Here is a 26105-nt window from a genome sequence, read left to right on the forward strand (position 1 = left end):
AATGATAGCTCGACTGAGTGGCTTATACCGTGAACATATATAACAGCCAATTGCTCTAAATGCACGTCGATTCTAAATGTGTAGGGGAAATATTAAAATAAAAATTAATAAAAAGTAAAATAAAAAATAAATAAATAATCACGACGTTTCGGAAGGCAACACAAGCTTCCGTCTTCAGGTGGAACCGTGTAGGGGAAAACAGCAGGACCCCGGAGAAAAATCCACGCGACCATGGGGAGAGAGACACACGCACAATCCAAATATACAGCAGCAGGCGTCAAGGTCGGGATAGAACCCACGACCTCCTGGAAACCAGTCGAGGCAGATAACGTCTCACCAGCGTGGCGCCCTGTTCGCTTGCATGCTTGTCTTGTGATGCCCATGCCCTTGTTGCGTTCTGCGTCACTCGTGAGGTCCACGTCACTCGTGTGGTCTACGTCGCTCACGCTATCGACATCACATCATACTCTTAGCTCTTTCGGTAAAGTCACGTAGGTAAAAAATTGAAATTAAAATTAAAATTAAAAAAAAAAAAAAAATCACGACGTTTCGGAGGCAACACAAGCTTCCGTCTTCAGGTGAAACTGTCACAGCAAAAAAATCTGCTGTGACAGTTTCACCTGAAGACGGAAGCTTGTGTTGGCCTCCGAAACGTCGTGATTTTTTTAATTAATTTTTTATTAATTTAAATTAAATTTTTTACCTACGTGACTTTTCCGAAAGAACTAAGAGTTTGAATACTTGCAGTCACGAAAGCTTCAAATCTAGACATCACATCACCCTTTCCGTGAGTGAACCCCAGGCTCTCTTAGTGGCTCACGCTGCCGGCTTGCTATCGGGTGAGCACCGCTCTGCGTCCTCTACCCCCCCCCCCTCGCTTTGTTGTGTACAGAGAGCTATGGCCATCGTGGAGCCAAAGAATTACATAACAGGCAGCAGCCAGCCAACGCTGATTGTAGCCGTCCTGGTCATCCCTCACGCGGAGGCTCCCATTGATTCTCCTGTCCGCGCCGCGCAGTGAATTCTCGCGATTTCAGGGTCGAGGTTTTCGACTCGAGGAACGTTTTGTGTTGTTTTTTTTGTGTGTCGTTGCGTGTGAGCGTTGAGGGATCTTTCGCTCCTCCAAGGCTACGGTGGATCGATCGCATCGTGATGTCTCGTCGTCGTCATCGCCACCCACCGGACGTCTTTGAAATAGAGCTTCGTAGCTCATCGGATTACTCCAGTAATGCATACTTATTCCGATTCTGATCGTCGTCGTCATCATCATGACCGTCATTATCGTGGTGCACCACGTTGGTGAGATGTTAACTACCTCGCCCGGTATGCAGGACGTCGTGGGTTCGATCCCAACCCTGACGCCTGCCGCTGTATATTTGGAGTTTGCGTGTCTCTCTCTCTCTCTCATAATCATGACGGTGGCTAGGAGATGTTAACTACCTCGCCTGGTGTACAGGAGGTCGTGGGTTCGATCCCGACCCTGACGCCTCCTGCTGTATATTTGGAGTTTGCGTGTCTCTCTCTCTCTCTCATAATCATCACGGTGGCTAGGAGATGTTAACTACCTCGCCTGGTATACAGGAGGTCGTGGGTTCGATCCCAACCCTGACGCCTGCTGCTGTATATTTGGAGTTTGCGTGTCTCTCTCTCTCTCATAATCATCACGGTGGCTAGGATATGTTAACTACCTCGCCTGGTATACAGGAGGTAGTGGGTTCGATCCCGACCCTGACGCCTGCTACTGTATATTTGGAGTTTGCGTGTCTCTCTCTCATAATCATCACGGTGGCTAGGATATGTTAACTACCTCGCCTGGTATACAGGAGGTCGTGGCTTCGATCCCAACCCTGACGCCTGCGCTGTATATTTGGAGTTTGCGTGTCTCTCTCTCTCCCCGTGGTCACGTGGATTTGTCTACAGGTCCTTCGATCTCCCCCACATTAAGAATCAACATCACGCGTTTAGAGTATTTGGCTGCTGTACATTACGGCAATGATAAGCCTCTTTGGTGAGCCATCATTTGCGATAGCCAGGGTCTATCGCAAATGGTGCCTTACCTGGTAACATAAAAAAAATTCGATTTAAAGCTTTCGTGACTGCAGGGATTCATATTCTTGGTTCTTTCGTTAAAGTCACGTAGAATGGAAATAATAAAATAATAAAACAAAACATTATAAAATAAAACATAATAAAATAATAAAATAAAACATAATACAATTATAAAATAAAACACAATACAATAATTATTTTATTATGTTTTATTTTATTATTTTATTATTTCCATTCTACGTGACTTTACCGAAAGAACCAAGAAGATTAAAAAAAAATGTTTAGCGATAGATATAGATCATCATCGTCATCATCCCCATCATCATGGCTGGATGAATGCTTCCCCCGAGGGCAGTCGCTCCCCCCGCCCTCCCCACCCCCCAACTCCGATCAAACAATCCTGCCGTACGGATCGACTTTGCCGCTCCATCTCCACGTGTTTGCGTCCTCCTCTCGAGCCGCCGCGTTCCATCCCTTGGCTGCGCCTCCGTTGTGAGTCTCGACCCCCACCGCCGTCCCCATAGCAACCGCCCCCCCCCCGCCCCCCCCCCCCCAAAGCCACACTCACTCCTTTGAACAGATGGGGGGTGATGGTGGTGATGGCGATGATGGTGACGATGATGTTATTGACGCGCGCGTGTTCTCTAATCCGCTGTGTGCGTGCGTTTGTGTGAGGGTGGGGGTAGCGGTAGCCGTCAGCGCTACGCCGCGCTACGAACCCGGCGACCCGAGTGAGGATCATCTGAACCGGTTTCCGGCCTCCCCTAGGTCGACTCAGCCTCAAATACCACATTGTCCTCCCTCCCCCCCCGCTCCCCCTCCTACTACATCCTCTCAAACACCACACTCTCCTCACCACCCTCCACTCACCATCATCTCACCATCCTCCTCCCACCATCATCCTCTCAACATGCTCATCTCATCCTTCATCCTCTTCCACCCACCTTGTCCACTCCCCCACCATCAGAAAGCCGACCTGGCCGTCGCTCCGCTCACCATCAACTACATGCGCGAGAAGGTCATCGACTTCTCCAAGCCCTTCATGACCCTGGGCATCAGCATCCTGTACCGCAAGCAGAACGGCACCAACCCGAGCATCTTCTCCTTCCTGATCCCCCTCTCGCCCGACATCTGGATGTACATCTTGCTCGCCTACCTGGCCGTCAGTTGCGTCCTCTTCGTCATCGCCAGGTAGCCCACGTGCGTGTGAGACGTGTGTGGCGTGTGTGGCGTGTGTGGCTGAGTGGACTTGCCGATGACTGGTACCAGCGGTGTCAAGATCGACCTCTGTGGAGGAGGCTCGTGAAGGACGCTACTGGGCAGTTGGAGGCAGTCGCCCTCCAACAACAACGGAGGGCGGAGGAGCGACGCTCAGAACAACGAGCGGAGCGCCGGGTGGTTAAAGCACAGCAAGTTGGCACAGTAGGGGGCACAGGTGGTGCATCAGCCAGTCATCTCGGTCATCTCAGTCAGTCGACCCGTGGCACCTGGGTCTGCCCCGTGACCTCCTGCCAGTGGTCGTTCGACACTTCACGTGGCCTCAAAGTGCACCTAGCCTGGCACAAGCGCCGTGGTGACGTCGCCACCAATTAGTGGCGAATGGCGGCTGTTGTTGTTGTCTGTGCACATGTTGCGTGCGTGCGTGTCTGTGTACGTGCGTGCATGCGTGTGTATCTGTGCACGCGTGCGTACATGTGTGTCTTTACAGGTGTGCGTGCTTGTGCGTGCGTGTTTGTACGTGTGTACGTGTGTGTGTGCGTGCGTGCGTGTGCTCTCTGTACACGTTTGTGCGTACGTGTGTGTCTGTACACATGTGCGTACGCGTGTGCGTGCGTGCGTGCGTGTGTTCGCGCGTGCGTGCCCATGCATTTAAATAGCTGTGGGGGGGGTGGTGGGTGCACCCATTCCCCCTACTAAAATATGCGTTCCATTAAAAGTGCGGGGGGAGAGGGGTGTGTGTGTGGGGGGGGGGGTAGCAAGAGAAGGAATAACGAAAAAAAAAGAATTGAAAGTCGTTTGGACAGCTCTGGCTGTTTAATGCGGGTGACGTGGAGACTAATTGCGCTCGTGGCGCGCATCCGCAGGAACAGAGACGTCGCCCTGCCGGTTTCATGCTCTGTTAACAGACGCTCGCAAATGTTCATCGTGTGTGAAGGTGAGAACGTGCGCGCGTGTGCGTGGGGGTGTGTGGGGGTGCGTGCGTGAGTGCGTGGGGAGCGGTGGTGAAGCGGTCAGCGCTTGGCCGCGCTACCGAACCCGGCGGCCCGAGTTCGATTCCCGCTCACGGCCAACATCGATGGCGAATATTTTAACCGGTCCTGGGCCTCCCCTAGGTCGACTCAGACTCAAATGAGTACCTCGTGCGGTGTGTAAAGGCGGCCGGGCGTGGTGTTGGCCACGCACCGCTTCGTGTGCTGTACGGGCCTTCATAGGTGGTTGCTAGCAGCACTTGCCCCAACAGTCTGTTCAGACTATCTGGGGGATCGTTGTCTTTGTATGCTTGGCCTTTTGAGTTTTGGGGTCTTTGCTAAGTAAACCATCATTATCCCGCCAGGGTCGATAAAATTGGTACCGCTTTGTGGGAAGCCGAACGGTGTATTCATGACGCCTGCCATAGCAATGTGGAAGGGCATTTAACCTTGTGGCCAGGTGCCACATCAATCCGAGTTCCCGCTCTCAAACCGGGGCTAGACTCAGCTACATCATCCCACTGGGGTGGTTAAAATTAGTACCACGTTGTGTACCATGGCCAGCGGTCAATAGCTGTCCCCTGGTATGGGAATGTGGAATTTTCGCGGCTTTGCTGAGGTGGCTGCCAGCGTCGCAACCGTGCCTCAAATTTATTCTCAGAATAGAAGCTTTTTTTTTCTTCCATTGTCATTAAAATCTATCAAAATTAATTAAAAGTAAAATTTTCTAATGGAATTGAAAGTTCTCACTAGGGGGATGAGCGTTACAATGGAAGAGTTAAGTAAGAAAGTGGGAGGATTATAAATGAATCAACTCTTATTACCTTTTAATATTTTTTATATTTCTCTTTTAGCGATTGAATTTTCGCGCAGACGCAGGAAAGAAAAAAACGCGTGAAGGGTCACGAGCATCCGTATTGTTGCCTGGCTTTTTTTTTAAGCGAAATGAATTATAAAATAACGTATATATACTAATAGGGTTTTCCCACTTTTTTATGGCAAGGAATCATGCTTACATTAACCACAATACTTGCAGTCAAATGCAAACAAAAAACAATACTCTGATAATGTATGCATTGTCTTTGAAACTGATTGGTCCACACCAGAGACAGCTTTCTTTAGAGCCTAGTCTCAAATGGTGTTCGACCAGATGACGCCAAAAGGCGGACGTATATATATTATAGTTATTTTGCACACGTTGAATCATTCGCCTTTGCGTGAAAGCGCGAGGTTGACCGGGAACGCGTCGTCACCGTGATAATCATTCATCCTTGCAGTGCCTTATGGCTCTTCGAACCTCCGAGCGAAGGCTGTGGTAAGCTTCCTCATTCTCTGACGTGGGATGCTGTAGCCGATAAGAGTGGGCCTGTCGCATTTTCTCAACTATCTTGAACACCTCCTCTGTCAGCCAGGGTTTCTGGGGAGGTATGGACCGCGTACACAAAGCAGCCATTGCAGCTGCATGAGTCACAGTCCTAAACCTCGCCCATTTACCCTCGACATCAGGAGGAGTGGGGGAAGATGCCAACCCCAGCCGCAAGCGATGATGAAATTCTCGCTTGCAACTTTCATCAGCTAACTGAGACCAGGCCATTCCACTAGGTTGGAATGGGATCCTGGGTGTACACCCACCACCGGAGTGGAAGAATGGCAGGCGCATCTTACAGATTACAAGTCGATGGTCAGAGGGCAGATCAGATCCACGGTAGGTCCTGGTGTCAAGGACATGGGCTCGCATCCGCTGGACCGTCACTATGTAGTCCAACAGATGTTCTTGCTTGGACCTGGCATGCATCCATGATGTGTGGATGCGCCGATGCCGGAAGAGCGTGTTGGTAATTACAAGCCCATGGGCTGCACAAAAATCTAGCAGCCTCCTACCGTTGTTATTGAGCTGATCTGGCCCATGCCTTCCAATCACTCCAGACCAGGTGCCAGCATCATGACCAACTCGGGCATTGAAGTCACCCAACAAGATGACTCTGTCCCGAATGGCCACTTTAGCCAGCACCTGTGACAGGAGGTCATAGAAGGCATCTGACTCATCGGCTTTGCCTGCATCCCTCCACGGATGTTCGTCTTCGGTGGGGGCATAATTAACCACGACCACCACTCCTCTCCTCCAGTTGATGGGAAGGCGAGCCCACACACAGTCACACACGCAGACACACACACAGACACACACGCAGACACACACGTAGACACACACGCACGTAGACACACACGCGCGACACAAACAAAGATCCCGGATATTCATTTTCTTAGGTTTTTTCGGTAAATTCACGTAGGTAAAAAAATTAAAATTAATAAAAGTAAAATAAAATAAAAAATTAAATAAAAATCACGACGTTTCGGAGGCAACACAAGCTTCCGTCTTCAGGTGGAACCTTCACAGCACGCTTGCTGTATCAAGCCTCCGAAACGTCGTGATTTTTATTTTATTTATGTTTTATTTGACTTTTATTAATTTTAATTTTAATTTTTTACCTACGTGACTTTACCGAAAAAACCTAAGAATATGAATCCTTGCAGTCACGAAAGCTTCAAATCTAGATCCCGGATAGCCTGTGACAGACTGTAGGGGCAAGTGCTGTTTGCGAGCACCTATGAAGGCCGACACGGCACACGAATGGGTGGGTGGCCAGCACCACGCCCGGCCGCCTTTGTCTCACCAGTGGTAATGATTTATATACATCCCACCGGGCAATCGTTTGAGGCTGAGTCGACCTCGTGGAAGCCCAGGACCGGTTCAGATAATCGTCACTGATGTCGGTGAGCAGGAATACAACTCGGGTCCCCGGGTTCGTAACGAAACACGCTAACCGCTTCACCACCGCTCCACACACAAAGACACACACACACACGGACACTGTGTGTGTCCGGGACACAAAGATCCCCCGTGTCGCCTTAACAGACTATAGGGGCAAGTGCTGTTAGCGAGCACCTATGAAGGCCGGGACGGTACACGAGGGGGTGGGTGGCCAGCACCACGCCCGACCGCCTTTGTCTCCCCAGTGGCGATGTTTACACACCGCACCAGGTACTCATTTAAGGCTGAGTCAACCTAGGGGAGGCCCGGGACCGGTTCAGATAATCGTCACTGGTTTTGGCCGTGAGCGGGAATCGAACCCGGGTCGCCAGGTTCATAGCGCAGCGCGCTAACCGCTACACCACCGCTCCCCACACACAGACACACACACGCGGACACTGTGTGTGTGTGTCCGGGACACACAGACACGCGGACACACGCAGACGCGCCGGGTGATTGACGGACCCGATGAATTCGTTTATTTTTGTTTCTTATGTTGTCAATCGCCTGCCGAGCGCAATCACCCAACTACCAATCAAATTTTGACATAAAACTTTTCGTGACTGCAGGAATTCGTATCCTTGGTGCTTTCGGTAGAGTCACGTAGATAGGAAAACAAAAAATCCACGACGTTTCGATCGCAAGAAGACCGCTTGTGTTGCGATCGAAACCGTCGTGGGGTTTTTTTGCCTTATATTTTGATTTTACTGAAATAACCAAGAACACAACTACCGATCTTCTTGGTTCTTTCGGTAAAGTCACGTAGACAGCGTCTCCCCGACAGACCTGGTCTTCACCTGAGGACGGCTGCTTGCGTTGTGGCCGAAACGTCGTGAGAATTATTTTATTATGTTTGTTATTCTTTTATTATTTCCCTTCTACGTGACTTTACCGAAAGAACCAAGAAGATGAATCCCTGCAGTCACGAAAGCTTTAAATCGAAAGACAACTACCGATATTAACATCGAACAAAACAAGACTAACTAGCGAACTGGTCTAACGAGCTATCTAACCAACTGTGCAACTATCGCGACTACCCAGCTAGCTATCGAACAAACTACTTCTTAACTCACCGACCCAATTATCTCTGTCTGCAAAGCCAAGTTGAAACCACCACAACTCCTCCGGCATCGTCATTCTCGCACTTGCTCGACGCCTGATTAATGCCCTGCTGCATTATTCATCGCCAGCTCCCTGCACCCCCCCACACACACACGCAGCCCCCCTCTAATTTACATCGTAATGCGGGCAACACGCCGTGCCATCCTGCTCCCCCTGCCGTCCTCACTCCACCACCCCCCCCCATCTCCCCTCTCCCCCACTCCCCTCTCACATCTCCCATGCTCCCTTCATCAACTCATCCCCCCCCTCCCACCTCCCTCTACAACTCACCCCCCCCATCTCCCCTCTCCCCCCTCCCATCTCCCCCTCCTACCTCCCCTCTCCCATGCTCCCTCCATCAACTCATCCCCCCCCCCTCCTATCTCCCCCTACAACTCACCATCCCCCCCATCTCCCCTCTCCCCCCCTCCCATCTCCCCCCTCCCCCTCCTACCTCCCTTCTCCCATTCTCCCTCCATCAACTCATCCCCCCCCCTCCCACCTCCCTCTACAACTCACCCCCCCCATCTCCCCTCTCCCCCCCTCCCATCTCCCCCCCCCCTCCTACCTCCCCTCTCCCATGCTCCCTCCATCAACTCATCCCCCCCCTCCTATCTCCCTCTACAACTCACCCCCCCCATATCCCCTCTCCCCCCTCCCATCTCCCCCCTCCTACCTCCCCTCTCCCATGATCCATGCTCCCTCCAACAACTCATCCCCCCCTCCCCTCTCCCCCTACAACTCACCCCCCCTCTCCTCCTCCTCCCCTCCACCGACTCACCCCTCCCTCCCGTCCCTTTGCACCCCGCTATGCTAATGATGTAGACTAATTATTTATAAGTTGGACACACACACAAAAAAGATGTAGCTCTTCTTTTGGTGGGGGGGGTGGGGGGTGGGTGGAAGCAATCGCGAGATTAAAAACCGAGGTCGACTTCGTTTGTAATTTACTTCTGGGGTCGGAGGGGGGAGAGGAGGGTGGGGGGAGAGGGGGAGGGGCTGCATCGTCTAGTTGTGCGCCGTGACAGAGACACGTGGCCACTGGGGGAGACAAAGGCGGTCCGGGCGTGGTGCTCACCACCCCCACCCACCCCCTCGTGTGCCGCGCCGGCCTTTATAGGTGCTCGCTAACAGCACTTGCCCCAACAGTCTGCTAAGGTTATACGGGGGATATTTGTCTTTTGTATATATATACAGGTACTGATTTGAGGCTGAGTCGACCTAGGGGGTGGCCACGATCGGTTCAGATAGTCGCCACTTTGCGTTGGCTGTGATGAGCGGGATTCGAACTCGGCTCGCGTTTGTAGCGCAGCGTAGCGCTAACAGCTGCGCCACCGGGGAGACAAAGGCGGTCGGGCGTGGTGCTGGCCACCCACCCCCTCGTGTACCGTTCCGGCCTTCATGGGTGCTCGCTAACAGCACTTGCCCCAACAATTTGTTAAAGCTATACGGGGAATCTTTATCTTTGCATGTCTACATCAGTGTGCGGGTGGATGGATTGTTGTGTGTGTGTGTGTGTTTCGATTTAAAGCTTTCGTGACTGCAGGGATTCATCTTCTTGGTTCTTTCGGTAAAGTCACGTAGAAGGGAAATAATAAATTAATAAAAATAAAACATAATAAAATAATTCTCACGACGTTTCGGCCACAACGCAAGCAGCCGTCCTCAGGTGGAGAACAGGTCTGTCGAGAAGACAGAGTCTGAATGGAAGACAAAGTCTGAATTTCAGAGTCTGAATTTCAGACTCTGTCTTCTCCACCTGAGGACGGCTGCTTCCGTTGTGGCCGAAACGTCGTGAGAATTATCGTATTATGTTTTATTTTTTATTATTTTATTAGTGACTTTACCGAAAGAACCAGAAGGTGTGTGTGTGTTTGTATGCGTGAGCGGTGGTGCCGTGGTTAGCGCTGCGCTGCTGCGCTACGAATCCGGCGACGTTCGTTTGATTCCCGCTCACAACTGGGGAGACAAAGGCGGCAGGGCGTGGTGCTGGCCATCCATCACATCGTGTGCCATCCCGGTCTTCATAGGCGCTACTCGCAAACAGCACTTGCCCCTAGAAATGTCTGCTAAGGCGAAATAGGGGATCTTGGTTTGAAGCTTTCGTGACTGCAGGGATCCCATAATCTTTGGTTCTTTCGGTAAAGTCACGTGGGTAGAAAAATAAAACAAATCACGACGTTTCGGACGAAACCCAAGCGTCCGTCATCAGGTGATTGATTTTATTTTATACCTACGTGACTTTACCGAAACAACCAAAGAGTGTATATAGGGGATATTTGTCTTGTGTGTCTGTATATATATACAGTTATATTTAAATTTAAAGTAAAATGTGCTTGCTGTTGTCTTTGTTGTTGTTGTGCTATGGGCCACGGCGGTTGTGTTAACACATTGTCCTGCGGAGGGAGCTGGTAGGAACGTTGGGTTGCTCGGTCAGTGGCCAGGGTCAACGGCGGCGTGGTGTATTCCGCAAATATGCCCGACTGTGAGGGCGGGCACAAGCCGGCGTGAGTAGGTTAAACGTTGAGTTTTATAAGGGCACCCACGGGGTGACCAGCCCCTCCACACCCAGCCCCACCCCTCCCACCCCCCACCCAGCCCCACCCCTCCCACCCCCCACCCCTCCCACCCCCCACCCACCCCCACCTTCTCCACCCAGCCCCTCCCTACCCACCCCTCCCCACCCAGCCCCTCCATCCCCACCCAGCCCCACCCTGCACGACGGACGGACACAATAATCCCCTGTGGGCTGGTGTAACCAGGAGGTTCCTACCAGTATAAGGTCTTATGGCGGAGTTGCGTACTGTGTTGTGTGCAACGAGCGGCCAATGCAAGTTGCAGGGCCGGGTTTGTGCGGTGAGGTCGTGAATCCAGAGTTGAGGCCTCGAGACTTCGGGATGGAGTCTCGTTTGCAAGAGTGGGTTTGGTGAGTGATGCTGGGGTGAGCGTGTGGGTGAGTGAGCGTGTGGGTGGGTGAGTGGGTGGGTGGGTGAGTGGGTGAGCGAGTGGGTGGGTGAGTGGGTGGGTGGGTGAGTGGGTGAGCGTGTGGGTGGGTGAGTGGGTGGGTGGGTGAGTGGGTGAGCGAGTGGGTGGGTGAGCGTGTGGGTGGGTGAGTGGGTGGGTGGGTGAGTGGGTTTGTGAGCGAGTGGGTGGCTGGGTGAGTGAGTGAGTGGATGAGCGAGTGGGTGGGCGAGTGGGTGGGTGGGTGAGTGAAGTGGGTTTGTGAGTGAGTGGGTGGGTAGGTGGGTGGGTGTGTGGGTGATTTGGGTTCATGAGTGGGTGGGTGAGCGAGTGACTGACTGGCTGGGTTGTTGTTGTTGTTGTTGTTGACGGGTGTGTGTTGACTGCGCATTTACTGCAGCAGCAGCATCATCATCACCAACTAATTAGTTTAAGCGCGAAGTCCAGCGCCTTAATCTGCTTTGATCGCTCACAGAGGTGCGGATGAGTGGACACGGGCTTCGTGCTAATGTGGTGCGCGTGGTTGAGGCGGTGTGGTGAGGTGGTGTGTTGTGGTGGTGTAGTGAGGTGGTGGTGGTGGTGTAGTGAGGTGGTGGTGTGGTGAGGTGGTGGTGGTCTGGTGAGGTGGTGGTGGTGAGGTGAGGTGGTGGTGGTGAGGTTGAGGTGGTGGTGGTGGTGAGGTGGTGGTGGTGTGGTGAGGTGGTGGTAGTGTGGTGAGGTGGTGGTGTGGTGAGGTGGTGGTGGTGGTGTGGTGAGGTGGTGGTGGTGTGGTGGTGGTGTGGTGGTGGTGGTGGTGTGGTGGTGGTGGTGTGGTGGTGGTGGTGGTGAGGTGGTGGTGGTGGTGTGGTGGTGGTGGTGTAGTGAGGTGAGGTGGTGGTGGTGTGGTGAGGTGGTGGTGGTGGTGTAGTGAGGTGGTGGTGGTGTAGTGAGGTGGTGGTGGTGGTGGTGTTGAGGAGGTGGTGGTGGTGGTGTTGGTGTTGAGGAGGTGGTGGTGGTGGTGGTGTGGTGGTGGTGGTGTGGTGGTGGTGGTGTGGTGGTGGTGGTGGTGTGGTGGTGGTGAGGTGGTGGTGGTGGTGTAGTGAGGTGAGGTGGTGGTGGTGTGGTGAGGTGGTGGTGGTGGTGTAGTGAGGTGGTGGTGGTGTAGTGAGGTGGTGGTGGTGGTGTTGAGGAGGTGGTGGTGGTGGTGGTGGTGTTGAGGAGGTGGTGGTGGTGGTGGTGTTGAGGAGGTGGTGGTGGTGTGGTGGTGGTGGTGGTGTGGGTGAGCTGTCACGTGTGGCTATTAGCGCCGCTTATCAGCAGCCGTGCAGAGGCGAAGAGTTACATTCCTATTCATTGGTGTGTGTGTTAGTGTGTTAGTGTGTGTGTGTTAGTGTGTTAGTGTGTGTGTGTGTTAGTGTGTGTGTGTTAGTGTGTGTGTGTGTGTATGTGTGTGCGTGTGTGCGTGTGTGCGTGTGTATGTGTGTGTGCGTGTGCATGTGTGTGTGTTAGTGTATGTGTGTGCGTGTGTATGTGCGTGTGTATGTGCGTGTGTATGTGTGCGTGTGTGCGTGTGTGCGTGTGTATGTGCGTGTGTATGTGTGCGTGTGTGCGTGTGTGCGTGTGTATGTGCGTGTGTATGTGTGCGTGTGTATGTGTGTGCGTGTGTATGTGTGTGCGTGTGTATGTGTGCGTGTGTGCGTGTGTGCGTGTGTATGTGCGTGTGTATGTGTGCGTGTGTGCGTGTGTATGTGTGCGTGTGTATGTGTGTATGTGTGCGTGTGTATGTGTGCGTGTGTGTTAGTGTATGTGTGCGTGTGTGCGTGTGCATGTGTGCGTGTGTGCGTGTGCATGTGTGCGTGTGTATGTGTGCGTGTGTATGTGTGCGTGTGTATGTGTGCGTGTGTGCGTGTGTATGTGTGCGTGTGTGTTAGTGTATGTGTGCGTGTGTGCGTGTGCATGTGTGCGTGTGTATGTGTGCGTGTGTATGTGTGCGTGTGTGCGTGTGTGCGTGTGTGCGTGTGCGTGTGTGCGTGTGCGTGTGTGCGTGTGTATGTGTGCGTGTGTGCGTGTGTATGTGGGGAGAGACAGGGTAGGGGTTAGCGCGCTGTTCTACGGCGACCTCAGTTCGACTCCGGGCACCAACACCAGTGACGATTATCTAAACCATTCCTGGGCTTCATCTAGGTCGACTCAGCCTCAACTTAGTACCTGGTGTGATGTGTAAACATCGCCACTAGGTGGGAGACAAAGGCGGCGTGGTGCTGGCCACCCACCCCCTCGTGCGCCGTGCCGGCCTTCATAGGTGCTCGCTAACAGCACTTGCCCCAACAGTCTGTTAAGGCTATACGGGGATTCCTCGCCTTTGTCTTTGTGTGTGCACATTGGTGTGTGGGTGGATAGATTATTGAGTGTGTGTGTGTGTGTCCGTGAGCGGTGGCGCAGTGGTTAGCGCTACGCTGCGCTACAAACCCGTCAACTGGGGAGACAAAGGCGGCCGGGCGTGGTGCTGGCCACCCACCCCCCTCGTGTGCCGTGCCGGCCTTCATAGGTGCTCGCTAACAGCACTTGCCCCTGCAGTATGTTAAGGCTATATGGAGAATTCTTGTCTTTGGTGTGTGTGTGGATAGATTATTGAGTGTGTGTTTGTGTATGCGTGAGCGGTGGCGCAATGGTTAGCGCTACGCCGCGCTACAAACCGGCAACTTGGGGAGACAAAGGCGGCCGGGCGCGGTGCTGGTCACCCACCCACCCACCCCCTCGTGTGCCCTACCGACCTTCACAAGTTCTCCCCGCCAACAGCACTTGCCCCAACAGTGTGTCGAGGCTTCACGGGGGGGGGGTGAACCTTTGACTGTGTGTGTTTATTTCTTCCCACGTGCTCGCGCGCGTGGCATTGACCTCAATTACTCGAATCTATTAAATGCACGTCGGGAGCCTTTAATAGGAAAAACAAACAAAAAAAACTAAGCTTTTTTTTGTCAGGTTTTTTTTTTTCCCCCACCAAACGGAGCAGATGTGAAAATAATTCAACAAACAGCCGCATTAGAACCAAAGGGACCCCTCGCCTCTTTACCATCACAATGCATTTCATTTTTTTTATTCGCTTATTTATACAGGGGGTGGGTGGGTGGGTGGGTGGGGGGTGGCTTTAAAAAATCAATCCTGACAGTTTTCCCCCGCGTTACATTATAATATTAATAGACCCGCTCGTCCATATTCTATTGGTATATTAAAGCGTCTTCATATTGGCATTATTTACAATTTATTATCGCGCAATTAGCATACATCCCTAGTGCTGGAAAATGTTGCGTATATGCTGTGCATGCGTTTGATTAATATGTGCATGCTTAGCTAAATATTCGTACATCGTCGGAAGAGTCACAGGTGATTGCCTACGCAGACTTGTGGTGGAAATTCCACGTTCCTATGGCGGGCGGGGTTGTGGGGGCGAGTCATTCTATTGGACATCCGACTTCCCCACTAGGTGGTACCAATTTTATCGACCCCCGGAGGGACGGAAGGATGATGGGCTGAGTCAACCACCGCCAGCCAGGCAGTGATGGAATATCCAAGCGTGCGTGTGTGGGGGGAGCGGTGGTGCAGCGGTTAGCGCGCACCCCTACGAACCCGGCGAAACGGGTTCGATTCCCGCTCACGGCCAACATCGGTGACAATTGTCTGAACCGGTGCTGGGCCTCCCCTAAGTCGACTCGGCCTCAAATGATTTCCTGGTACGGTGGTGTAAACATCGCCACTAGGGAGACAAAGGCGGCCGGGCGTGGTGTTGGCCACCCACCCCCTCGTGTACCGTGCCGGCCTTCATAGGTGCTCGCTAACAGCACTTGCCCCTTCAGTCTGTCAATGCTGTATTTGTGTGAGTTGATGTGTGCTTTAAATGTGTGTAAGCTTGTGTGCAGCTGCTTCGTGTAACTGTGTGTGTGTTGTATGAGTGAGTGTGTGTGTGTCTTGTATGAGTGAGCGTGTGTGTGTGTGTTGTATGAGTGAGCGTGTGTGTGTGTGTGTCTTGTATGAGTGAGCGTGTGTGTGTGTGTTGTATGAGTGAGCGTGCGTGCGTGTGTGTGTGTTGTATGAGTGAGTGTGTGTGGTGTGTGTGTGGTGTGTGTGTGATGTGTGTGTGGTGTTTGTGTGGTGTGTGTGGTGTGTGTGGTGTGTGTGTGGTGTTTGTGTGGTGTGTGTGGTGTGTGTGTGGTGTGTGTGTGTGTTGCATGAGTGAGCGTGTGAGCGTGTGTGCGTGCGTTTATTGTGGGGAGCGGTGGCGCGGCGGTTAGCGCACTGCGCTACGAAACACAGCGACCTGGATTCGATTCCCGCTCATCGCCACCAACATCAGTGACGACTATCTGAACCAGTCATGGGCCTCCTCCCCTAGGTCGACCCGGCCTTAAGTTGAATAGCTCATGCGGTGTGCAGGAGGTCCCCAGAGATAACCCACGAGAACACGAGGCGAGAGAGAGAGAGACACGGAGAGAACGTACACACAACAACAGCCGACATTCGCCACGAAGTGGCGGTGAAGGTCACCACGGCGCCCGTGCCAGGCTAGGTGCACTTTGAGGCTGCGTGAAGTGTCGAACGGAGGTCACGGGGGCAGCCTGCTGTAGCTGCGGGGTGACTGGCTGAGACAACTGCCCAGATGCACCACCACCACAACCACCACAACCACCACAACCACCACCACCACCACAACCACTACCACTACCACCATCACCGCCACCGCCACCGCCACCACAACCACTACCACCACCACAACCACCACCACAACCACAACCACTACCACCACAACCACCACCACCACCGCCACAACCACCACAACCACCACCACAACCACTACCACCATCACCACCACCACCACCGCCACAACCACCACAACCACCACCACAACCACCACCACAACCACCGCCACAACCACCACAACCACCACCACAACCACCACAACCACCACCACAACCACCACAACCACCACCACAACCACCACCACAACCACCACCACAACCACCACCACAACCACCACCATAACCACAACCACTACCACCATCACCACCACAACCACTACCGCCACCACCGCCACTACCGCCGCTACAACCACCGCCACAACCACCACAACCACCACAATCACCACCACCATAACCACCAACGCCGCCACCACCACCACCCACCACCACCACCACCGCCGCGACCACCGCCACCACCACACCACCTGTGTGCCCCCACTGCTCCAACTCGCTGCCTTCTCGTCTCCGCGCTCTCCGCTCGCCGGCGTCGCTCTCTCCGGAAGCTCCGCGCGGCGCACCCCGTGGGGGGGGTCCGGGTCGGGAGTCGAACCCACGTGGGGTGTCGTCACGTGCTGCGGGCGATGACGTGCCCCCCCCCCCCAAATCTACCCCCCCCCCCCCAATCTCCCTCCCCCCCATCCATCTCCGCCACCACCAACTCATTCCCTCACTCTCTCTCCCCATCTTCCCAACTTTCCATCCCACTCTCCTCCCCACCCCCCGTGTCTCCACTCCCCCCCCATGCCCCTCCCACCCCCCCCCCGTGTCTCCACTCCCCCCATGCCCCTCCCACCCCCCCCCCGTGTCTCCACTCCCCCCATGCCCCTCCCACCCCCCCCCGTGTCTCCACTCCCAATGCCCCCCCCCCCCACGTGCCCCGGCAGGTTCAGCCCCTACGAGTGGAAGAACCCTCACCCCTGCAACCCGGACTCGGACGTCCTGGAGAACAACTTCACGATGCTCAACAGCCTCTGGTTCGGAGTGGGAGCGCTCATGCAGCAAGGTGGGGAGCCCCCCCTCACCCCCCTCACGCCCCCCCCCCCTCACGCCCCCCCCCCCCTTTTCACTACCTCGTGTCTCCCAATGTGTGTCTCACGTCTGTCTCTCCGCGTGTCTACTCGTGTCTGCTCGTGTTTCCTCGTGTTTCCCCACACATCTCCCCGCGTGTCTCCGCGTGTCTCTTCGTGTCTCCTCCCACGTGTCTCCCCATGTGTGTCCCCCGTCTGTCTCTCCGCGTGTCTCCTTGTGTCTGCTCGTGTCTCCCCGCACATCTCCCTGCGTGTCTCCGCGTGTCTGCCTGTGTGTCTCCCTGTGTGTCTCCCCCGTCTGTCTCCCCGCGTGTCTCCCAATGTGTGTCCCCTGTCTGTCTCTCCGCGTGTCTACTCGTGTCTGCTCGTGTCTCCTTGCACATCTCCCCGCGTGTCTCTGCGTGTCTCTTCATGTCTTCCCCCACGTGTCTCCCCGCGTGTCTCCCCATGTGTGTCCCCCGTCTGTCTCTCCGCGTGTCTCCTCATGTCTCCTTCCCGTGTCTCCTCATGTCTCCCCCACGTGTCTTCCCGTGTCTCCTCTTGTCTCCTTCCCATGTCTCCCCGTGTCTCCCCGCGTGTCTCCCCGCGTGTCTCCCCGCACATCTCCCCACGTGTCTCCACGTGTCTCCCCCCGCGTGTCTCTCCCCGCAGGCTCGGAGCTGATGCCGCGTGCCCTGTCGACGCGCATCGTTGGAGGCATCTGGTGGTTCTTCACCCTCATCCTCATCTCGTCATACACGGCCAACCTGGCCGCCTTCCTCACGGTCGAGCGCATGGAGTCGCCCATCGGCTCCGCGGACGACCTCGCCAAGCAGACCAAGATCGAGTACGGGGCCGTGCGAGACGGCTCCACCATGACCTTCTTCAAGGTGGGCGAGAACGCTCGTCCCACCGCTCGCCCCTCAGCTCGTCCACTCGTCCACCCACTCACCCCTCCACTTGCCCCTCAGCTCGCCCACTCGTCCACCCACTCACCCACTCGTCCACCCACTTACCCACTCGTCCACCCACTCACCCCTCCACTGGCTCCTCAGCTCGCCCACTCGTCCACCCGCTCACCCACTCGTCCACCCACTCACCCCTCCACTTGCCCCTCAGCTCACCCACTCGTCCACCCGCCCACCTACTCATCCCTGCGCTCGCTCACACACAATTCCCTACCCATTTCACCCACCCCACCCACTCGCTCGTTCACTCACTCACCCACCCACCCACCCTCTCACCCATCCACCCACTCGCTCACCCACCCACCCACCCGCTCACCCACCCACCGGCTCACCCATCCACACATCCACTGACCCACCCACCCACTCTCTCACCCACCCACCCACCCACCCTCTCACCCATCCACCCACCCACCCTCTCACCCATCCACCAACCCACTCACCCACCCTCTCATCCATCCACCCACCCGCTCACTCGCCCATCCACCCTCTTACCCAACCACCCACCCGCTCACCCACCCACCCACCCACCCACTCACTCACCCATCCACCCACCTGCTCACTCACCCATCCACCCTGTTACCCACCCACCCACCCGCTCACCCACCCACCCAAACACTCTTTCACTCATCCACCCACCCGCTCACCCACCCACCCATCGACCCTCTTACCCACCCACCCGCTCACCCACCCACCCATCCACCCTTTCACCCATCCACCGACCCGCTCACCCACCCACCTGCTCACCCACCCACCTACCCACCCGCTCACCCACCCACCCTTTCATCCATCCACCCACCCGCTCACCCACCTACCCACCCACCCTCTCACCCACCCACCCGCTCACCCACCCACCCACCCTCTCACCCATCCACTCACCCACCCATCCACTCGCTCAATCACCCACTCGCCCATCTCTCCCCCCGCCCCCACCGCACCACTGACCGGGCGTCCCACGTCCCACGTGTGCGCTCGCTCAGAAGTCGCGCATCTCGACGTACGAGAAGATGTGGGCGTTCATGAGCAGCCGCCACCAGACGGCGCTCGTCAAGAACAACGAGGAGGGCATCCACCGAGCCCTGACCACGGACTTCGCCATGCTCATGGAGTCGACCACCATCGAGCACGTGACGCAGCGCTACTGCAACCTCACGCAGATCGGAGGCCTCATCGACAGCAAGGGCTACGGCGTGGGCATGCCCCTCGGTGAGAGGGGAGACGCTGAGAGACGCTGAGACTGAGAGACACAGAGAGACACTGAGCGAGACTGAGAGAGACTGAGAGACTGAGAGACACAGAGAGACACAGAGAGACACAGAGAGACACTGAGAGAGCCTGAGAGAGACTGAGAGACACTGAGAGAGACACTGACAGCCGCTGAGAGACACTGAGAGAGACACCGAGAGAGACTCAGAGAGACACAGAGACTGAGAGAGACACAGAGAGACACTGAGAGACGCTGTGTGAGACACTGAGACTGAGAGAGACTGAGAGACACAGAGAGACTCAGAGAGACTGAGAGACACAGAGAGACACTGAGATAGACTGAGAGAGACACAGAGAGAGACTCAGAGAGAGACTCAGAGAGACACTGAGAGACGCTGAGACTGAGAGAGACTGAGAGACACAGAGAGACACTGAGAGAGACACCGGGCATCTTGCTGGGTGGATATCAGACCGGGCATCTGGCTGGGTGGGTGGCTATCTGACTGTGCATCTGATTGGCTGGGTGGCTATCTGACTGTGCATCTGGCTGGGTGGCTATCTGACTGTGCATCTGGCTGGCTGGGTGGCTATCTGACTGTGCATCTGGCTGGATGGCTATCTGACCGGGCATCTGGCTGGGTGGCTGGCTGGGTGGCTATCTGACTGTGCATCTGATTGGCTGGCTGACTGTGCATCTGGCTGTGTGGGTGGCTATCTGACCGGGCATCTGACTGTGCCCCGGTCTCTTGGGGCCGTGCGCTGTGTCCCGCAGGCTCGCCCTACCGCGACATGATCACCATCGCTATCCTGCAGCTGCAGGAGGGGGGCAAGCTGCACACGCTCAAGGAGCGCTGGTGGCGCAGCAGCTCGTGCCCCCAGGAGGAGACGAAGGAGGCGAGCGCCCTGGGCGTGCAGAACATCGGCGGCATCTTCATCGTCCTCGCCGCCGGCCTCGGCGTCGCCGTCGTCGCCGCCCTAGCAGAGTTCCTCTACGGGTCGCAGCGCGCCGCCACTCGCGACAAGGTGCGGTGCGGTGGTGGTGCGTGGTGGTGCGGTGGTGGTGCGTGGTGTTGTGGTGCGGTGTAGTGCGGCGGTGGTGGTGGGGTGGTGGTGCGGTGTTGTGTGGTGTTTTGTGGGGTTGTGTTGTATGGTGTTGTGTGGTGCAGTGCTGGCCGGCAGACTGACGGAGGGCCAGAGGCGATGGTGGTGGTGGGAGTGCGGTGGTGGTGGTGGTGGGATAGCGGTGGCGGTGGTGGTTGTGGGAGAGCGGTGGTGGTGGTGGGAGAGTGCTGGTTGTGGTGGTGGTGGGAGAGTGGTGGTGGTGGGAGAGTGGTGGTGGTGGGAGAGCGGTGGTGGTGGGAGAGCGGTGGTGGTGGTGGTGGTGGGAGAGTGGTGGTGGTGGTGGCGGTGGATGAGTGGTGGTAGTGGTGGTGGGGGAGCGCTGCGCTACGAACCCGGCGACGCGAGTTCCATTCCCGCTCACGGACACCAACACCAGTGACGATTATCTGAACCGGTCCTGGGCCTCTACCCCTAGGTCGACTCAGCCTCAAATGAGTACCTGGTGCAGTGTGTGAACGTTCACCACTAGGGAGACAAAGGCGGCCGGGCGTGGCGCTGGCCACACCACCCCCTTGTGTGGCATTCCGGCCTTCATAGGTGCTGCTCGCTAACAGCACTTGCCCCTACAGTCTGTTAAGGCTACACGGGGGATCTTTGCTTTCGATGATTGGCACAATGGGAAGAGCTGCAGGTGCAGCTGCCAGTCACCTCAGTCAATGGATGGCACCTGGGTCTGTTCCGTGACCTCCTCATGCATCTAGCCTGGCACAGCAGTCAACCCGTGCCACCTGGGTCTGTTCCGTGACTTCCACATGCACCTAGCCTGGCACAGCAGTCAACCCGTGGCACCTGGGTCTGTTCCGTGACCTGCTCATGCACCTAGCCTGGCACAGCAGTCAACCCGTGGCACCTGGGTCTGTTCCGTGACCTGCTCATGCACCTAGCCTGGCACAGCAGTCAACCCGTGGCATCTGGGTCTGTTCCGTGACCTGCTCATGCACCTAGCCTGGCACAGCAGTCAACCCATGGCACCTGGGTCTGTTCCATGACCTGCTCATGCACCTAGCCTGGCACAGCAGTCAACCTGTGGCACCTGGGTCTGTTCCGTGACCTGCTCATGCACCTAGCCTGGCACAGCCATCAATCTGTGGCACCTGGGTCTGTTCCGTGACCTGCTCATGCACCTAGCCTGGCACAGCAGTCAACCCGTGGCACCTGGGTCTGTTCTGTGACCTCCTGCCAGCAGCGAGTCTTCCACACTCCACCGGCTCAAAGAGCACCTAGCCTGGTACAAGCTCTGCGGTGGCATCACCGGCACTCGGTGGTGAATGTGGATGTTGTTGATGTTGTCGGTGGTGTTGATGACAATTGGGGTGTTGATTATGATGGTGACATCTGTGATGGTGGTGGTGGTGGTGATGAAGGCGACAGTGATGATGGTGGTGGTGGTGAGGATGGTGGTGATCATGGTGGTGGCGATGATGGTGGTGGCGATGATGGTGGTGGTGATGATGGTGGTGGTGATAATGAAGGCGACAGTGATGATGACTGGAATAATGCCCACAATGTTTCCTCTGCTGGTGATGATGTTGCTACTGATGCTACCAACGTCGATGATGATGATGACATCAAGAATGACATTGCCTTTTTGATCTCCTCCTCCCTCATCATCACCACCGTGATCACCACCATCCTCACCACCATCATCGTTCCCATCATCATCATCATCATCGCCATCAACAACATCAACCTTATCTACACCATCATCACCACCACCATCATCACCACCGCCATCAACACCATCATCACCACCACCACCACCATCATCACCACCATCAACACCAACGTTATCTACACCACCACCATCATCATCACCACCATCAACACCAATGTTATCTACACCACCAACATCATCACCACCACCATCATCACCACCACCATCATCACCACCATCAATACAAACGTTATCTACACCACCATCACCACGACCACCATCATCACCACCACAATGATCACCACCATCCCCACCATCATCACCACCACCATCGTTCCCATCAACATCATCATCACCACCACCATCAACCCCAACGTTATCTACACCATCATCACCACCACCACCATCAACACCAATGTTATCTACACCACCATCATCACCACCACCATCATCACCACCATGATCACCACCACCATCATCACCACCATCATCACCACCATCATCATCACCACCATGATTACCACCACCATCATCACCACCATCATCACCACCATCATCATCACCACCATGATTACCACCACCATCATCACCACCATGATCACCACCACCATCATCACCACCACCACCATCACCACCACCACCATCATCACCACCAGCATCATCACCACTATCATTATAACCACCACCACCAATAATCACTATAAACCACCACGCTCCCATCCATTATGACAACCACTATCCTTCATCATCACCACCCTCCACCCTCTTCCTCCTCAACCTCCTCAACCTCCTCCATCCTCACCCACCTGACCTCCTCCACCACACCTCACCACCACCACCCCCCCCACCCCCTCCACGTTGCGCCAGCGTTCTGTGCTGAGCGCGATGAGCGAGTCGCTGCGCGTATCCCTTCGCTGCCGTCACAAGGTGCGGAGGTCACCCCCCGCCACCACCAACTCCACCACCACCACCGCCGGTACCACGGCTGCCACGGTCGTGGTGGGTCTCATGCGCTCCGAGGAGCCGCTGGGCATGCACGCCTACAACAACCGGCGGTTGCCCGCGTCTGCCAAGGAAACGCTGGCGTGACCAGCACCACCAGCACCACCACCACAACCTCCGCTGAGAAGACGAACTCGAGGAAGGAAGGAAGAGAGAGAGATGCTCAAGCAACGCAGCCGCTGGAAGCTTCTCTGTCTATAGTCGGTCGTCTGCTTCAACTCGGGCCTCGTGGTTTGCATCGTCGGCGGGCGGTGACCAGCACCACCACCAGCACCACAACCTCCGCTGAGAAGAAGAACTCGAGGAAGGAAGGAAGATAGAGAGAGATGCTCAAGCAGCGCAGCCGCTGGAAGCTTCTTTGTCTATAGTCGGTCGTCTACTTCAACTCGGGCCTCGTGGTTTGCATCGTCGGCAGGCGGTGACCAGCACCACCACCAGCACCACAACCTCCGCTTCGAAGAAGAACTCGAGGAAGGAAGGAAGATAGAGAGAGATGCTCAAGCAGCGCAGCCGCTGGAAGCTTCTCTGTCTATAGTCGATCGTCTACTTCAACTCGGGCCTCGTGGTTTGCATCGTCGGCAGGCGGTGACCAGCACCACCACCAGCACCACAACCTCCGCTTCGAAGAAGAACTCGAGGAAGGAAGGAAAATAGAGAGAGATGCTCAAGCAGCGCAGCCGCTGGAAGCTTCACTGTCAATAGTCGGTCCTCCGCTTCAACTCGGGCCTCGTGGTTTGCATCGTCGGCAGGCGGTGACCACAACCACCACCACCAACACCACCACCACCACAACCTCCGCTTCAACTCGGGCGCGTGGTTTGCATCGTCGGCGGGCGGTGGAGTTGAGCGAACGCCGCCCTCGCCGAACAAATCTTTTGAGGATTTTTGCGGGTGGGCGAGACTCTATACATATATAAATACGAACTACGCCGGAGAAGATTTTTCTTCTTGCTGTTGCTGCTGTTGTTGTTGTTGGGTTTGGTTAATTTCGGTGAATGAAAGTCGGCGCCCCGGGCGTGCGCTTGTTTGCCTTCCGGCATCCGCCCGTTCCCCCGTTCCCGCTGAGAGGCGGACGTCTTGCGCAGTTGATGGGGGCGCTGCGAATCCGGGCAACGCGCACAGCGGTTCGTCGGGTAAAAAGGACATTGTCTTTGTGTTGTTTCAAGAGAGAGGCGTAAGTAGCGGCAGCGCGCCCCCGTGGTTCTTTTGACGTCGCCGCGACTCAACGGCGGAGATCCGCGCCGTGGCACGGACAGCGCTGATCTCAAACGACAGCCGACGCCAGAAACTGTCACACACACGCAGGCAGATAGACACACAGACACACAGACAGATACACACACACACACGCAGACACAGACACACACGCAGACACACAGACAGACACACAGATACACACGCAGACACACAGACACAGACAGATAGACACACAGACACACACACAGATACACACACACACACACACAGACACACATACCGACAGACACACAGATACACACGCAGACACACAGACACACACAGACAGATAGACACACAGACACACACACACTCACACAGACACACACAGACAGACAGACACACAGACAGACACACACACAGACACACATACAGACAGACACACAGACATACACACAGACACACTCACACAGACACACACACACAGACACACACACACAGACAAACAAACACACACACAGACACACAGACAGACACACACACAGACACACAGACAGACACACACACAGACAAACACACACACACAGACACACAGACATACACACACACGCCCCCGTCACACCCTTCCACGCGCGTGGCCTTGTTGGGGGCGAGTCTTTGTACGTTCCTGCCCGATGGAGTAGCTTCGTAAAAACTTACACGCGCGTCATCCAGAAACGGAACCGGGAGAGAGAGAAAGTCATACCGTGGATGCGCCTGCCTGTGTGCGTGTGTGCTTGTGTGTGTGCGTGCGTGTGTTCGTGCGTGTGTGTGCGTGCCTGCGTGTGTGTGCATGCGTGTGTGTGCGTGCCTGCGTGCGTGCGTGTGCCTGCGTGCGTGCGTGCGTGTGTGCGTGCGTGTGTGCATGCGTGTGTGTGCGTGCCTGCGTGCGTGCGTGTGTGTGCGTGCGTGTGTGTGTGTGCGTGTGTGTGCGTGCGTGCGTGTGTGTGCGTGCATGTGTGCGTGCGTGTGTTCGTGCGTGTGTGTGTGCGTGTGTGTGCGTGCGTGTGTTCGTGCGTGTGTGCGTGCCTGCGTGCGTGTGTGTGTGTGCGTGCCTGCGTGCGTGTGTGTGTGTGCGTGCGTGTGTGCCTGCGTGTGTGTGCGTGCGTGCGTACATCATCGCAAACGGGAAGAATAAAAAAAAGGATTTTAAGAAAACGGGAAACGCGTAATGCGTCAAGACAAAAAAAGTATACGAATACATCCATCTAGAGAAAGCAAAACGCGAGCTTGGATCGAACTTCTGCCTCGGAGAAAACCTCTGGACTACGCAGAAACGTTCACCGCGTCGCCCAGAGCGAGAGTGAGGGCACCATTTGTTATTCGTTAATTCTCTTAGTTTTTTCGGTAAAGTCACGTAGGTAAAAAAATGAAAAAAAAAGTATTGTATTTTTTATAAATTTTAATTTCCTTTTTTTACGTAGGTAACGTAGGTAAAAAAATTAAATGAAAATTATTTTATTTTTTATTAATTTTAATTTCATTTTTTTACCTACGTGACTTTGCCGAAAGAAATAAGGGGATGAATCATTGCAGTCACGAAAGCTTCAAATCTAGAATTGATTCGTTCATTCGTTTGCGTCGCGCGGTGAGGGGCCGTCCATAAATGACGTCACGCACATAGGGGAGGGGGGGAGGTCAAACATTTGTGACGATGTGTGACGAGGGGAGGGGGGCGTGTTTGAGAAATGTGACGTCACATCAAAATGCGCAACTTTAAATAAATGTAGACAACACGTTCTACTTAATTAAATAGACTTTGTAATAAATGTTTTCTCCTACAACATCAGAGTGCAGCGCCACATTAAATACGCACTACAATGACAATAGTTTAAAGCGATTTGAAGCATGTTTTATTTTGGGGAGGGGGGGGGAGAGCTTTGTGACGTCATATTTGAGGGGGGGGGGGTCTGACTTTTTGTGACGCCGTGTGACGAGGGGGGGGGGGGTAAAAAATCGTCCAAGATCGCGTGACGTCATTTATGGACGGCCCCTGATGTTGGAGGCCTGCGGCATTCACCGCAGTGAAGACCCCGCACGACCAAGGGGAGAG

At 55.0% G+C, this 26105-nt stretch overlaps 1 protein-coding gene across 1 annotated transcript in view; it reads left to right on the plus strand.

Moving 5' to 3' along the window:
• Nucleotides 1-25854, plus strand: part of LOC144950366 (glutamate receptor ionotropic, kainate 2-like) — a 133107-nt gene extending 107253 nt beyond the window's left edge. Inside the window, exons 14-19 of the mRNA XM_078880480.1 lie at nt 3017-3240; nt 16766-16884; nt 17561-17778; nt 18834-19059; nt 19832-20082; nt 22703-25854. Coding sequence (XP_078736606.1) covers nt 3017-3240; nt 16766-16884; nt 17561-17778; nt 18834-19059; nt 19832-20082; nt 22703-22924 — 1260 coding nt within the window. The 3' untranslated portion in view covers nt 22925-25854. The remainder of the gene's footprint in view (nt 1-3016; nt 3241-16765; nt 16885-17560; nt 17779-18833; nt 19060-19831; nt 20083-22702) is intronic.
• Nucleotides 25855-26105: the final 251 nt, after the last annotated feature.

This window comes from Lampetra fluviatilis, chromosome 57 (assembly GCF_964198595.1).
Source record: "Lampetra fluviatilis chromosome 57, kcLamFluv1.1, whole genome shotgun sequence".
Classification (NCBI taxonomy): Eukaryota; Metazoa; Chordata; class Hyperoartia; order Petromyzontiformes; family Petromyzontidae; genus Lampetra; species Lampetra fluviatilis.